The 17273-nt window shown below is 40.8% G+C and overlaps 1 protein-coding gene across 2 annotated transcripts in view; it reads right to left on the bottom strand.

Annotated features, from left to right (window-relative positions):
- The window catches only part of LOC147015502 (A disintegrin and metalloproteinase with thrombospondin motifs 17-like), a 359529-nt gene that overhangs the window by 127012 nt on the left and 215244 nt on the right, over positions 1-17273 (bottom strand). For both annotated transcript variants that reach the window (XM_085850288.1, XM_085850287.1), the window contains exon 16: positions 2013-2140. In XM_085850288.1, the coding sequence (XP_085706414.1) occupies positions 2013-2140 (128 nt within the window). The remainder of the gene's footprint in view (positions 1-2012; positions 2141-17273) is intronic.

Consider the following 17273-nt stretch of genomic DNA (forward strand, 5'->3'; position numbering starts at 1 on the left):
TGCGCAATACTAGTTCTTAATTCCTACTAATTATACACTTGTATTTTGAAAAGTAAAAGTTGGCATTTTGCATTATTGTGAGGTTCTTGTTCTGATTACCTTTTCACAACATCCATTAGATACTGACAGGTGTGTAGAAATTATCCCACGACGATTAGGACTATTCAGCCGAGGCTAAGCGAAGCGAGGTCGACGCCGTTTATTCCTGATACGTGAAACACCTAGAGCACTAAAAATGAGAATTTGTCTCTAATTTGGAATTAAATGGTCTCATTATCCGGAATTGTGAATTCAAACTTTTTTTGTCTTAGAAAAATAGATTTTGTACCCATTCCAACAGAAAACAGACTTTTTTGAATGCTGGCCACATTTTCCATCCAATCATCATGTAACTTTGTTTAAAATGTTTCCATGGGTAGGCACTCCTATGTTGAAAGTTTCATAACAATCGCTCAAGCGATTGTAGAGAAAACAAATTGAAAAGTGAATAAAGGTTAAAAAAAAAGTGAGGGTTGGGGGAGTGGGGAAGTGGGGGCGACAGCCGACATCCCACAACATTGTCAAGGTTGGTTTAGGATGCCTATTACTAGTTATTATTTCAGCAAAAATCAATGTCTTGAATAGTTAAATACGACATACATTTTTGTGTTATTCGATACTATCAGGGGTACTCAACAAAGCCCAGTGCTGTTCTAATCCTGCTGGTATTTTGAAGAAATAAAAAAAAAAAAATTTCTATTTGCTTTTTTTTTGTGGGGACCAAAAACACTTCCTTGCACCCACAAAAGAATGGGGTCGGAGATCATTTAATATTGCCTTTTGAAAGTTTGAGAAAAATTAATTTGGCCACCTCTGAGAAAAATTGTGATACACACAGACAGACACACAAACAGCTATTTCTTATTTTATAGTATAGATACATTGGCTGGGGAACGATGCATTAAATATACAGGCACTTTAATACCAACATTTATATTTGAAATAACAATGCCTAATTTCTTATCACAGAGTAAATAAATACACTGAAACTTGGTTTGGGTGGGGTGGAGCTTGTGCCTCATTGATGAGATCAAATAAGCATGAAACGCAGTTTCAATGAGGTGATGCTCCTTGGGTTACCACTGCAGACTCTGTATTCGGAAAGTGAGTGAGTCATAAGCTGGAGCCTGGATAACTATTAAATGTTAATATGCACACACACACACACACACACACACACACACACACACACACACACACACACACACACACACACACACACACACACACACACACACACACACACACACACACACATAATTTAAGACCTGGGAGAGCTGCATTGCACCTTCTGAAACCTGAATGTGGAGATAACAACCAATGACACACACACAGAATCCCTATTTTTAAATAACTTTGAACAGATTTTGTACCAAATCAATGGAGTTTGGTTGAGTGTTGTTTGAGATAATAAGCACTGCTTATTCAGCACATTTATTTTCCCTGTGTTTTATATTAGCAGATAGTTGTTCTATCAGGTGTATTTGGTGCAGCTATGTAGGAATTCAAGCCAAGTATTAGAGGGCATCAAGGAGAACAAGGCAGAGCATGCGGAGAGTCAAGTGCAGGCAGAAAATTATTTTGGATCATTAAACTAGCAACAATCGGAATGATGGTTTCACGATGTATGTCGTGTCGATGACAATCACCTGAGAGATTACAAACTCTCAAGAACAACTTAATCCTTTTTCATGGTTACGAAAGGACAATTATTGTAGTGAAAATAATTACATTAGTTTTGACTATTGCACCACAAATCCATGATATTTCCATAAATTCTGTTTTGCACAAGTATTACCTACAAGATGAAGCACAGCTCAGGAATGTCAATGCAAAGCTACTCTTTAACTCTACCGACACGCATTTATTGGTGTTAAAACGTTAAAAAGCGTTTTTGTCCAGTGACTATATCCACATTGTGCCTTTTATTTGGTAGAATGAAGAAAAATAATTTTCATCCTTGAGAAGCAAACCTGGCACAAGCCGTTAAGACAGACATCTGTTTTGGGAAAGGCACATGGTGTTCCATCCAAGACGGTGTTTGCCACCTGCACAGCTCCATCCTTGCTCCCATTGGTGCAGAATAAGGCACAAGGTCTGTCTGAAACCCACCAGACAGTCAGTATGTTTATCAAAGACCAACCTTCCAGACAGTAAACAACTTAATCGAAGATCAACCGTGCAGAAATAAAAGCCATTTATCATTCTCAGACAGCAGATAAAAGAGGCGGTCAGAAACTCCTTCGTAGATTAATGGGAAAAGGAGTGTGAAACAATGGGTCCCTGCCTCCCACCTCAATGTCCTAAATTAATTTAAATGAATACTCCTTCATGAGTGCATATTTAACATTTTGTAATTCTCCAGCTTATCCCTAGAAAATTGCCTGATCAAACAATCTTTACAGCTTTGCCATTATCCTGGCAGCTTTTCCACCTCCAGGACAGTATTTTTATGGTGACAAATGTACTCGTAAAAAAAATTAAGCAACAAAAGTTGAGGCTTGTATTGTTTTTACTGTATGTTCAGAAGTGGTCATATTCAGATTGAAGAGGACGAGCACATTCATCTGTATTCTCCATAAACAAACACGATGACATTAGAAGCCAAAGTTAAGTCGTAATGTGAAAACAACATGACTGTCTGAAATGAAAAAATGCAAATTGGCAATGACACCAGTCTACAGATGATCGTAGACAAGTTTGCGTTGGCAAAAAGGCTTTAAGAATGTATGCAGTAATCAGTGATTCCAATACAAACACAAACCAGTCTTGTCTACGATAGAATCAGACAATTCCATTTGTGCAGTGCGACATTGTGTCATTCTTCATTTAAGGCAACCACCAGTTGATCAAGAGGGTGAACAAAGACGTAGACTTGGCGACAACAAACAACCTTTCCTTGGATGTCCCAAGCATGCTCAATTGGATTTAAGTCGAGATAATCCAGGCTAGTCCATGTCAGTGATGATGTGGTTCTGAAATGCAGCATTGACAGCATGTGCACATTTTGACATATGAGTTGTCATAAATAAAGATGAAGTTGAGATCTTATGGCATAATATTTCAGGCATAATAATCCCATCCCTATATCTGACACCAGACATAACACCTTCCCCAATGATGACATGATAGATTGTTCAGTCAAGTTGAATGCCAGCATGTATCTTCAAGCTATCTTTACCAAAGAGATTATGCTCCCTAAAGGCAGGATTATCAAATCAATTCCCACCAACCTCAAGCACATCTATTATTGAAATCTCCAAAGGATTCAGATATATCAGTGAAAAGAATATGGCACCAATGGTTGATCATCCAGTTGTGATGTGGTGGCACAAAATGCATGCATCACTGTCGATGGCACTGCATTTGAGGAATACGGAGAAATGGTCCTCAGGACCTCATACCAATGACAAAAAAGCCTGTTCCAAACTGTCTGAGTCGATATTCAATGATTAATTGCTCGTTGCAGGTCATTCTGGAGAGATCGTGCTGTTGAAAAGTAGTTCCTTTCTGGCAAGGGTGACAAGATAATGATCTTCATGAAGTGCTGAAACCATTGGATGATAAGAACGATGTATCTCCATCAACTGTCCAGTCTCATTGTACTTTGTTGGTTCCCTAGAAACGACTTAAATAGGGAAACAATGGTGGTCTGAGTCATCCCACATTACTGACATGAGCAAACTCATTTTACATTAAATTATGCCTTGCCATACCTCAACTGAGAGCCTGGTGTTGGCTTAGCGGTTATAGTGGGGCAACTTAGCATAACAATTGTGCATTTTGTGAGGAAAGCACCAAATTTGGCACACTAGTAGCCTATCATATTATGAACAGATGTGGATATTGGGCCATCTCAAAATTTATGATGGCAGTGGAAAATGGCTGCCACAGCCATCAGCGGCTGAATTTGAGATGGCCCAATATCCAAATCTGTTCATAATATGTTAGGCTACAAAATGCACAATTGTTATGCTATATTTAGCTAAGTTGCCCCACTATTAGGGAGGCTGTTGGAATCCAAAAGGTCCTGAGTTCAAGCCCCGTTGGCCACTGAATTAATACACCAGGGGGTTGACTCAGATGGTCATCCTTCCGAGATCGGCAAATTGAGTACCAGCTTGCTGGGAAATTGAGCCATTCGAGTATCCTGCGTCGGAGTGGTGACCCATCCAGGATTGTGCCCAATAGCCCAGGCAACTGCTTCGGCACCACCGACACTCTCTGTACAGAGTATGGTTCCAATTATTATTATTATTATTATACCTCAACTGACTTGAACCAAATGGGTGAACAACCTATTGAGGATTGAATAAAGTACAAAAGAAACAGATGACTCTAAAAGTGAAGGACAAGGGAGCAGAATGTCTGAGTGGAGACAGAAGGGATGGGAATATTGGATGAGATATTAAATCAGAGCAATCCTGAAACTATCTCAAAGGTGCAATTAATATAAACATGCAAATCACACGACTGTACTCATGAATGATCACAGTGGATTAATCTTCACACTATTTCTGCAGAATCATTTGCACACAAAATTACTTAAAAAAAATGAAAGCTTCCTCGACAATCTTCAAGATGTCCAAAGATGAAAACAAGTAGGTCAGTAACATCAAATTACTATGCTATGATGGTTCCATTTGTGAATACTGATGGATAAGGAAGAGTGCGACTGGACAGTATGGGCCAGGTAGTAAGACATAGATCCCCATGTGCTGACAACACTACACTGTCAGACACTGCTATTCGTGGATTTGCAACTAGCAGACTCCACATTTTCGCAGGTCATAAAGTGTGACATTCATGCTTCACGTATTCGCGATTTATTTTAAACACTTCAGGACTGGTCTCCGATATCCACCAGGAAAATTGGAAATCAGGCAACATCACAGAATTACATAAAAGGTGCAAAAACGGATCCCCTCTACTAAAGCCCAATAAGCTTACTGTACTTCAAATCATCAGCAAGGTCATGGAAACTATCATCACAATTGACATAAAATCATTCCTTTTCTCCAACAGCTTCATCTCAGATCATCAATTCAGATAAAGACTTGGTCACTCTACCTTGGACATGCTGCTTCTACTCTCCCAAAAGGGTGGAGATTCTCAATATCAGACATGAGATCAGGACCATCTCTCTGGCAATATCTCGAGCTTTCGATACAGTCTGGCATCCTGCTTTGCTCTCCAAACTGTCTGCCTATGGAATCCAAGGCCAACTCCACTCTTGGATTACTAACTTCCTCCATTTTCGTGGACAACTTGTGGCTCTGAATGGTACCCTTTCATCTCCTCTCCATGTCAAGGTTGGAGAACCCCAAGGCAGTGTTCTGGGGCCCATATTACTCCTATTCTTCATCAATTATAATCTCATTGACTCTGAAAAATCCTCTTTATCCCTTTGCTGATGACTCCACTCTGTGCCATGACATCTCTCATCCTCATGACAGACAGGCAGCAGCCTCTTCCCTCTCCTCAGACCTTGACAAAATCACAAACTGGACAAACACAATTTTGCTTCTGCATCCATATTGTCCATCCTTTGTGTTCTTCCTTACCCCTCATCATTATCTCCATCCCTTGTTTTTTCCATCTCCGTTGACTTTCTCCCTCCACTCTGCTGTTGGCGTTTCCCCTTTCTCCTGATATTACCTTTGTTATGTTGTGTCCTGATTTGTTCTGTGTAATTGCTCTTCAACAAACCTAGATGATGTGAAAAATAAATGAATAAAGTAAAAAAACACAATGTCCCGACATTTGTGGACCCCTATATTCACGGCATTTTTCAGGAACGTATCCCCCGTGAATAGCGGGATCTGACAGTATTACAAAAACTATTGTGACAGCGAGTTCATATTCAGGATCATTAATTCACAAAAGTTCATTTAATTTCTCATCAGTGATTGGCCCATCTTTGGCACTCCATAACAAGTTTTGACAGATATTTGGTGTAATTTTGCACCATTCCTCCTTCAGAACAAGTGGAAGTGCAATGTATTATGCTCTGTTGGCTTTCAGACTTAGGAAACATTATAATACATCCCAGAGTAGTTCAGTTGGGTTTAAAAGTCAGGCGTCTGGGCTGGCCACTAAAATATTTTGAATGATGTCCTTAAATTAATTCCTAGCAGAAATGGCACAGAGGAAAGGAACATTGCCATGCTGGTCGATGTTGGTGGATTGTCATGTTGGTAAATTGATATAAGGGAGGGAAACCAGAGTAGTCCTGCCCAGCACCCTTTCATTGCTCCTTATCGGCAGCTCCTTCCCTCCCTCACCCCCCATTCTCTAACTGTGTGAACCTCAAACATCCGAGGCCTCCACTCCAACCTGAAAGATCTCTCAATCCAGGCTGCTGCCAATACACCAGACGTCATTTGTTTAACAGAATCCTTTCTCCCACAGGACGTCCCTGACTCATGAGTGTCCTTCCCTGGCTATTGTCTCCACAAACTGGTCAAACAATTGGAATATGTCTTTCAACCCCGAGAACTATCTATCTATCTATCTATCTCTATCTCTCTCTCTCTCTCTCTCTCTCTCTCTCTCTCTCTCTCTCTCTCTCTCTCTCTCTCTCTCTCTCTCTCTCTCTCTCTCTCTCTCTCTCTCTCTCTCTCTCTCTCTCTCTCTCTCTCTCTCTCTCTCTCTCTCTCTCTCTCTCTCTCTCTCTCTCTCTCTCTCTCTCTCTCTCTCTCTCTCTCTCTCTCTCTCTCTCTCTCTCTCTCTCTCTCTCTCTCTCTCTCTTTCTCTTTCTCTCTTTCTCTCTTTCTCTCTTTCTCTCTTTCTCTCTTTCTCTCTTTCTCTCTTTCTCTCTTTCTCTCTTTCTCTCTTTCTCTCTCTCTTTCTCTCTTTCTCTCTCTCTTTCTCTCTTTCTCTCTTTCTCTCTTTCTCTCTTTCTCTCTTTCTCTCTTTCTCTCTTTCTCTTTCTCTCTTTTCTCTCTCTCTCTCTCTCTCTCTCTCTCTCTCTCTCTCTCTCTCTCTCTCTCTCTCTCTCTCTCTCTCTCTCTCTCTCTCTCTCTCTCTCTCTCTCTCAAAGCACCATACTGCAACTACTTCCATCTACTTTCTCAACAATCTCAAAGAAGTTCAGTCACTCAACCACTTTGGTCTCACTGTCAGCCATGATCTCTCTTGAGCAAACCACATTTTTTTTGTTGGTCTCCAAAGCCAGATGACCGCTGGGCTTCCTCCATTGTGCAAGTCCTTCCTTGACACACCTGAACCTATAAGGCTTTCAACCACAACCTGATTGAAAATTCATGCTCTCCCCTCTGGGCTGACACCACTGCCTCACACCTTGCTTAGCTTGACGCTGTTGCACCTTTATGCCATTGAAGCCAGGGCTTGAGATCATTGGAATCTCTTGTGATGAAGCTGAGTCGATGGGCATATCACTTTGCCCTCACTGATAGGTCGGTGGTCAGTGTGCTAGATTCAAGTAAAGTACATTTATACAGCACATATTGCTCTGGATAGTGGGAACAATATGCACATTCAAGTTCGGAGATACAATTTCTAGTTTGAGTGTAATGTCCCAATACTTTGGTTAGTAGAGTGTAAAACAAGTCAATAAAAACAAAAATATGGTCTTTTACGAGCTGAAATAATAAAAATTACAAACACGTTTTGTCAGTCATTAAACCCAAAACTTCTTGTTCTTTTGTATGCCAACACCAGGCTTCTTCAAAAACAGCACAAGGCTGCGAGGAAACCCAAAGCTAAATTCACTAATCAAAAATACAAAATTTATTTTAACCGTAAATGCTTAAGTTGTTCAAATGTAAATAAACCACAAATAATCATAAAGTGCAAGTATAAAATGCTGATGTAACTCATGGTGAATTGAAAATTTGAAATTCTTTTCAAAACCCATCTGCTGTCGTGCACATGGGCCTCCATTTAGATTTTAGATGGTTATATTTATTCAGCCTGTGCCATTATTTACAGAACACCTAGCCATGCAGACAAACTTTAGTGAGTTTATATGAAAGCCATGTCTCATGGAAAGGAAATTCCTGCTGCAGTGTTCTCTTTTGGAATTCCTTTTATAAAGCCTAGTTTTGAACATTCGGGGAAACCACATGCTGTGGCATATAAATCCTTTGCTGATTTTCGTTGGTGTATTTTCATTGCCATTGTTTAAGATTTGTTTGTATAAACCAGATTTCAGTATTTTTGGTGCCAATGTCCCTTTTAGGTTTCTCAACTGCTCCATCATCACATGAAATTTTATCAACTATGGAAAACAATGCAAAGTATGCATGGTACATTATGGGAAATTAGCGTTTGCACAGAGAAATGCTGGGTAGAATATACTCTTCGGGCAACAAATAAGATGAATGGGTATCTTAATGGGGTTACTTATTGTATATACGAGCAGCATTCAGCAAGTTCTTGGAATTACATACAACTTCTGATTCAGTGTAAAGAAGAGAAAGGCCAACCTTGTTTTCATTTTTTTTTTCAAGAAGGAAATATATAATTGGTTTGGGAAACATATTTCTTACGAATTGGATATACAGTACTTACATTTTGAAAAATAAAAAGGTTGGTGTTTCTTGGACTATTGTGAGGGAGTCTCCTTCCAATAACCTTTTGAACACCCTCATATTAGTAGCTACACTATTAGCTCACCTTGACTTTAGTCTGGTGAACTTATGCAATCGAGCAGTGTCGGTAGGTGAGTCAGTCCGTAAACACTTCAGTCATTATCGCTTGAACTCAACCACATCAAAATCTGCACTCATTAAAGGGGTCTATGTGGAGAGGGGGCGTTTTGACCTTCCAAAATAGGTATTTGCTCTCTTCTCTGAAACAACATAAACAATCTCAATGAAACTTTACCACAACCTACATCACCTATGATGTCCCAAAGTTTATTCACCTATGATGTCCCAAAGTTTATTCATGGAAAAAAAAAACAATCAGGCCTGAAGGGGTTCTACGGGGAATTGCCCCCCAAAATATGTATTTGCTTTCTTCTCCAAAACTACACACACAATTTCGATTGAACTTGACAACAACCTTCATCACCCGCAGGGTTTATTTTAACGTGCAGTAGACCCCTACATGTGCAGTTCTAAATCAATTTGTGCAGTACTAAAATTTATAATAAAAACTCCAATGTCATATAAAGAAACAAGAAGTCAATGCATGACCATGATACTGAAAAGCAAAAGTACCTTTACTGTTTATATGACAAGAAGTATATTTTTAATTTTACATACATAAATGTATGCTGAATTGTACTTTGTTTTAAAATTTTTGTCAAATACTAACATGGTTAAAACTTAAAACACTGTTTATATGACTAGATATATATTTTTAGTCTTACACATGCTGAATTGTAGTTTGATTTACATTTTGTGTCAAATAGTACATGGTAAAAGATGGCTAAAACAGTGAAACTTTCATAAATGCAAGATTTGCAAAGTTGTATCGAGCATATAATCTAAAAACATCTTTTTTCCAATGGCGGTTCAGCTGTATCTGATTCTCCATCAAGACTGTCATCGGCATTTATTTTCTGCGCTTCAGAGAATACATCTTTAAAGTAATTTTGTTCCTTTGCTTTGGTTACTTCTTAGTCCGGGAGCCAACCTGTGTACGAGGCTGTTTTAGGGTTGGACCTTACAGCCTCTGCTATAAAATTTTACACCCCCAGGATGTTTAGATATATGTTTGCAGTTCATGAAAACCAATGTTGGCAATTCATAAGCTCTTGCGAAAAATTTTGGCGGACGTTTTTGTTTGAGGAAGATTTGAAAAATTTGATAAAACAGCAATTGTCAATAAAATTTCTAAAAAAATTAAAAAATCACATTCATGAAAAATAAATGTGAACTAAATGTAAGAATTCAATCAGTGCATTGTAAAATGACAAAAAAAAAATTGCCTTGTGGAAGTAAACCTCGTAAAAGTACATAATTTTGTGAAAAATGCCTTAAAAATAACGTTTTTTGAAGATGGCCTTTAGAACTTTTCTTATCATAGGCAGATGCTGCATTAGAATACTAATTTCTCTTAATGTGATATGAACATGGTATCCATGACTAATTAAAACAGCAAATTTGAGTGAGTTCTATCAATTTTTAAAGAGAAAATTAACATTTTTGTCAACCAAAGTTACCCCTACCCCCAAAATCCTCTTACTCTATTGAACACAGTTCGGTTAAGGTTTGCTGGATCCAGGTTGGGTACTTCACAGTTCACTCTTCCAAAGGAAAATTCAATGGTGTTTGGAGTGACATGGCCATGGAGCAGACATACAACAATGAAGGGAAGACATCGCTGTTCAAAGGCATATCTCAGGCACCAGCTGCTCGAGATAAATATGTGAAGACAGCACCATTTCTCACAGCTGTATCAGACAACATAAAGTCTATGGCTAATCTAGGCCAACAGGAATCTACTCATCATGGAGAAACACATAAGCAGGCAACAGAAGAACATATGCATGTTGAGGAGATCAAGAAAGTGATATGCCAGCAGATGATAAACCCATTCCAGTGTAACAACCAAGTGGATCTGCTCAATAGAGCAACTGGTGAGAAGGATGCTTCAAAAGACTTGGTCCATGCTCAAGCTAAGGGCATGGAAGCCATTATGAAAGCAGAAGAGGTGGTCTCTATTAAGATTGAACCACTGAAGCTGGTAACTTTCTCCTCACAGAAGAAATCAAACCCATCAAGGAAACAGAGTTTAATCAGGATCTATCAAGATGAGACTGCAACTACACGTGTGCTGTGTTTCTATCGAGATGCCGACCCAGTCACAAGACAGATTGCATTTTCCCATGAGTGGACAGACTATCCATCATCCCTGTTTGAGGTTGATCCACGCTTAGCACAGGGGTTTGTAATGCGCAAAGGCAACAAGTCTGATTTCGTGGCAGTGCTAATTGCTGAAGCTGAGCAGGATGTTGTTTTACAGCTGCCATCATTACCACAGAGTGACCTATACACAGTTTATCTGGTAGACACAATGGCATTTGTAAATAAATACCAAAAAATGGGTGCAAAAACATTTGGTGAACTTCCCCAGCTGTATCTTCGCAAGCTCCTGCAGTTGAAACCTGAAATGTGCAACTGTGTCAACATCATTGGTGATCAGTATGATTTTGATGATAGCCATACTTTGAAGGGTGATGAGCAGCAGAGGAGAAACCAGACAGACCAGGCAAGACAATTCTCACCATCCAAGAGTCTAGAAATTCCGGACTGGAATTTACTCATGAAGAATCCAAGAAATAAAGGAAATCTTCAGAACTTCATTGGCACTTCCCTTTGTGAGAGTCCTGAAGCTATTCCAGATGGAGTGACCATCATTATTGGTGGTATGATGGAAAACAAAGGTCACACTCTTTCCATCACATCAGCATCAAGTTCAGTTCTGGACTTACCTTGTGAAGAACATGAAGAGGCAGACACAAGGATTATTGCTCATCTTGCATATTGTGTGGAATATCTTGATCACCATCGAGCTGTTGTGCATGCAACAGATACAGACATAATTATGCTGTGTATATATCACTTCTGCTGCTTGAACACATTGCAAGAACTCTGGATACAACGGCAGAATCAATACCTACCTATTCATGAGCTGGTAGAAGTGTTGAGCAGGAAGTACCAGAAAATCCTCTTGATGTCACAGCTACACTTCTGTGCACATATGTGTTGTGTGGATGTGACACAGTGAGCTACCCATTCAGAAGGGGAAAAGAAGAGGTCAGGTCAGGTATGGGAGCATGTGCCAGAACAGCGCGTCGCTGCGTCCACTTTCCGCCGGTACTCCAGGGGCCTCCGTCTGGCCATCCCCCAGGCAGATGCCAGGCCCATCCCCATCTCCTTGAGATGATGGTCAACCTGCTGCAACCATGAGGCACGTGGTCAGCCCACTGGCCTCCTCCACTCATGAGACTCCCTCGCTGAGAGAATCTGGTGAGCAGGATCAGCGTCAGGAAAACGAGCCACATGTCCATACAGCCGCAGCTGACGCTCACGGACTATGCATGTAACAAATCTCATCCGAGTCTCTCTCAGCAACCGCTCGTTGGACACAAAATCCGACCAGCGATAGCCAAGGATTCTTCAAAGAGACCTGGTACCAAAGGAATTAAGTCTCCGTCTCAGATCCTTGGTCAAAGTCCAAGTCTCGCACCCATAGAGCAAGACTGGAAGTACCAAGGACCTGAAGACTCGGACTTTCGTCCTCCCGCACAGGTACCGGCAGCGCCACACCCCATGATCCAGTGAATCCATGACTCCCCAGGCCCGACCCAGACGTCTATTGACCTCCGGCTCACAACCTGCGGAGACATGAATATCACTGCCAAGGTAAGTGAATCTATCCACGACCTCAACATCCTCACCACAAACAGACACAGACAGGACAGCAGCATCCAAGATGTCACCGAAAGCCTGGATCTTAGTTTTGACCCAAGAAATCCGTAATCCCAACGGCTCTGACTCCTCATTCAGCACCTCGAGGGCCCCCAAGAGGATGTCTAAAGTCTCCGCAAAGATGACTGCATCATCTGCAAAATCAAGGTCCGAGATCTTGACATTGCCAAACGATGCACCGCAACTTGATCTCTCCGACATCCTCCCTAAAATCCAGTCCATACAAGTGCTGAAAAGTGTGGGGGCAAGTACACATCCCTGACGAACTCCAGTAACAACTGGAAATAAGTCAGAGATGGTACCACCACACTTCACAGCACTCTCAGTACCAGAGTAGAGTTCAGACATCAGATCGATCAGTTTCGGTGGCACCCCACGAAGACCAAGAATCCTCCAGAGGACATCCCGATTCACTGAATCGAACGCTTTACAGAGATCAACATAGGCTGCAAGCAGCCCCTGCCAAAACTCTCGTCTGCGTTCGGCGAGGACACGAAGTGCAAGGATACGGTCAATCGTTGACCTCTTTGGTGTAAAGCCTGACTGCTCTGGACGCTGGTGCTCAAGCAGATGGTGGCGAACCCTATCAAGAATTATCCGAGCAAAGACCTTGCCCGGCACTGAGAGCAGCGTCACCCCTCGGTAGTTGTTGCAGTCTTGGCGATCACCCTTCCCTTTCCAGAGAGGGACAACAAGGCCCCTCTTCCAGTCAGTTGGGATGATGCCTGTGTTCCTGTGAAAAGAAGAGCGGCACAGGTTTCTCTGGGACTGATAGGAAACCTTCCCCACCTTGTTGATTTTGGAAGAGATAGTGAAATGGCAGCAACAGAATGTGTCATTGATGAGGCCAGAGTATACTGGACTGCTCTGCATGGCCAAAAGGGTTCAGCTGTTTGGATACCCTCAGGCAGCATATGTTTGTCTCTTCAAAATTAGACCTTAGGTCACTGCCAGCAACAGAAGATGCGTTTTACTTCCTTGTTTTAAGAGCATTGTATCAATTGCTTCTGTATAGACGTGCACATCTCAGTGACCGAGCACTTCCCCCAGCCACAACATTTGGCAGAACCCTTATCAATGGAAAACTGGTCCCAATTCTCATGTCTAAGCCAGCCAAGCCAAACATAGACAAAACGGTGTCTTGCATGTGCAAATTATCCAAATGTCTGAAACGATGTTCATGCAAAAAGGCTGCTGTGCCTTGCTGAGTGACATGCATATGCCTTGGTCAGAGAGGTTCATGTGGTGGAGTTGTTTCAGAGTGACTCTTCCTCTGAAGAGGATGTTTCATGTCACAATATTGTGTTAATCCATTTCTAATTTTATCTTCCTTAAAACCATGGCATGTAAAAGTATGTTCTTGTTCCTGACCCCATTGATAGTCAAGCATTTCTGAGTTGCATAAATCTTTTGTTGTTTGACATATAACCTTGTCAATTGTAGGTAGGTTAAATCTACACCAATTGTGATATAGGAAATGAACTCCTCTTTAATATGAGGGGTCATTTGTGTATATAGGTTTAGTGGTTATGATTTTAGGACAATATGAATTACCCCTACCCCCATCCTACATCTTCGCTTTTGCCAACATTTTGTTATCAGAGGGGGCTCGCAAAAGTGTTGACTGTGTTGTTGCGCAAGGGTTTCACCATTGCCAACATTGGTTTTCATATACTCAAAGGGTGTCTCTTTATGAAAATCAACACAAAAATTTTATAGCAGACCGGGCAATTTTTTTTTAATTTTGATCGGTTGGCTCCCGGACTATCTCTTGTTCGACGTGCCTTTGTGGAAAGCCAGGTGAGAACAGCAATCCGTGGATCCCACAAGTCAATTGCAGGCATATTGTAATGGACATATAAATAATAATTCTCTGTCTCTAATGACATTCTTGAGCGGTCTATGCTTTTCAGTGCATTGCTGGAGCTGATAAGTCTCTCCACATCTGCTAAATGTGGCTTTGCTGCTAAAATTCTGGCATAAACTCTGCCCAAATTATCATAGTGCCCACCTGCAGCTGAAAGCTGGCTGATTATTTTTGACAGGGTTAGGTTAGAGAATTGCCCCGACTCTTTGAAATCATTGTACTCCATGCCCAGAGCCATAAGATCTAAATCTGGACACAAAAGTTTGTGGACTGCCTCTAGGTTTGCATCCTTTTGAAATTTGAGAAAAGGAGCCAAAGTTTCCAAACACTCATTGTCAGTGCCAAACCGTTGAGTTAAAAATTATTTTAGTGCTTCTGTGACCTCAACCTTGATTGCCAATGAATTGCGTCTGTCTGTAACAAAAAGATGATGACCTCTTCTCCACCTTGGTTCATCACTAGTTAGCTTAATTCCTTTCAGCATATAGAAGGATCTCTCATCACTTTCGACTAGCTGTGACTGTGCTTGAAGACTAGACACCCAACCCCCTAAAAGAGGTGTCTTCTGGAGGCTGCTAATACTTGTCTTCACAAGTGTCACCTCTCCTTGAATGTCGAGCAGTGTGACATCAGATTGTGTTTTCTTCTGAAATCTTGAAAACACTGCCAGCACATCAGCTATAAATGCAAGCTATTCTAGGTTTGTTTTGTTTGTCAGGAGGGTTTCAAATCCTTCGGCTTGTTTGGCGTGAGACTGTTGCATATAAAGTACTAATGCATGCCATGATTCGAGAACAGAATTCACCAGGGAAAATGTGTACTCACTCCAACGAACTTCAAATACTTTTGGAAGGGACCGACATGCGAGATCATTTGTATTGGCTAATTCTTTCAGCTGTCAAGTTCTCAGACCAGAAGTGTGAAAAAGCTTGATAATCCACTTAGTTTCTGCAGCAAGTGGCTTACTTCGGACACTAGATCTGTGACTAACTTCCAAGCTAACTGAGTGTGATGAACAGAACACCAGATTTTCAGTTTTGGGATTTCAGAGTCAATGGAATCAAATAATGGCCACAGACCATTTCTTTCACCAGGATTAACACTGGCTCCATCAGTTACTATTGATGACATATTTTGAAAAATATATTCTGTAGTGGGTTCACCAACCTGTTGTGTACCTTGTCAAAGGATACAAAAGAACTTAAAATCCATAAAATGTTTAAAAAAAAAATAGCAATTACAAATGCTTCTCAGACTCAGAGAATCTCAAACACTGGGCCATAGCACCTGCCTCAAAGATTTGTGCAGTTCTAAAATTTCCTTAAAATAAACCCTGATCACCCATTATCTACAAAAGTTTCTTCATGGGATTTAAAATATATATATATATATATATATATATATATATACATATACAGAGTCGAAGGGGGTTTGCTGAGGATTTAAGTGACTTGTTCCTGATCCAGGTGAGCTTCAGGACATACAGTTCTATTTTTGTCTAATATAGCTTAATGATTTAAAGGAATTGATTTTCGGTGCATAATTTGGAACAAAAACAGGTTGCCCATGATCTCCATTAGATCGGGGTGTGATTTTGTGATATTGCAAAATTTGAGGCCGATTTTATGCAATCAAATGGTTGCATGTTTCCAGCAGGATCAATAAGGGCAAGAGTAAGCCACCTGCATAAATATTGTGCTGCCAACATTAATTTGGACAATGAGAAATATTTGGGTCAGAAATTATTATGTTATTTTGGAAAGGCCAAAAAAAAAAATTTAGGTGCTTGAGAAAGACAACAAAACTTGCTGTAAAAACCTTCTGCTGGATGAAAAGATTATATACCGAAGTTGAATGATGTCATAATTTTTCACAGCACATTTGTAAACTTAAATCAGGAAAAAACATGATCTCGTTCCTGTTTTAGCCAGCTTAATTAGTGTTATTACAGGAGCCTGGTGTTGGCGAAGTGGTTAGTGCAGCGGCTTGGGATCCAAAAGGTCCTGAGTTCAAGCCCCGTTGGGCCACTGAATTAATACACCAGGGGGTTGACTCAGCCTGTCATCCTTCCGAGGTTGGCGAAATGAGTACCAGTGTACTGGGCCGGTGTATACCCCGGTTAAAATAGGTGTACCATATCCCTGTGTCGTAAGAGGTGACCAGGGTTGCGTCAGGAAGGGCATCCGGCGTAAAAGATGTGCCAAATCACTATGCGGATCATAACGGATGATCCGCTGTGGCGACCCCGAACGGGAGTAGCTGAAAGAAGAAGAAGAATTAGTGTTATTACAGATTATAAAGTGTGAAAGGTCAGTTAGTGCAACTGAAATGGCTTTGGCTAAAGCTGAGTGCCATCAAAGGCCAAGAATTTGAGAAAACTTTATAGTCCCTGAATATTGGAGGAAAATTATTAATTATCTGCTTCATTTAATTCAAGCATATGCAGCACCTGGCTGAGTTTGCATCATTTCTGGGGATATGACTATGCCCCTTGGATTAAGGCAGGAATTTGGAATTTTTCTGTATACGAGAGGCAATGGCCTACACTTTTCAAAAGTGACCGTGGGATCCTTCACGTCTCGACGGGACAGCCTGCTCCTCTGAAGGACACTGTACTGATTGGTGCAACTCTCTGCTTGCAGGGCACTAGGACAGCAGTTTGTAATCAGGTCAGAAATCGAATCAAGACACAACAGCTCAAAGAAGAGCATATATGGATTCCCAACATGGGTTCATCACTTTGATCAATAATCCAAAAGGCACCTCCCTTCAGTGGTGTACCAGAAAAAGTGTTGACTTCTGTTTAATAAATATGATTTTGTATATAGTGGGTGTTATCATGGTAGATTAACTGAAATATGGTCAAATAATCATAGGCGAATGTTACACATACAGTATCTTTTGAGTCAGTGTGGAGAAGAGACCAAACAGATGCATTGTGGAAAGGTTTAGAGGTGGTG

Source organism: Eptatretus burgeri, chromosome 12 (assembly GCF_056783735.1).
Source record: "Eptatretus burgeri isolate ZD-2024b chromosome 12, Ebu_testis_v1, whole genome shotgun sequence".
Lineage (NCBI taxonomy): Eukaryota > Metazoa > Chordata > Myxini > Myxiniformes > Myxinidae > Eptatretus > Eptatretus burgeri.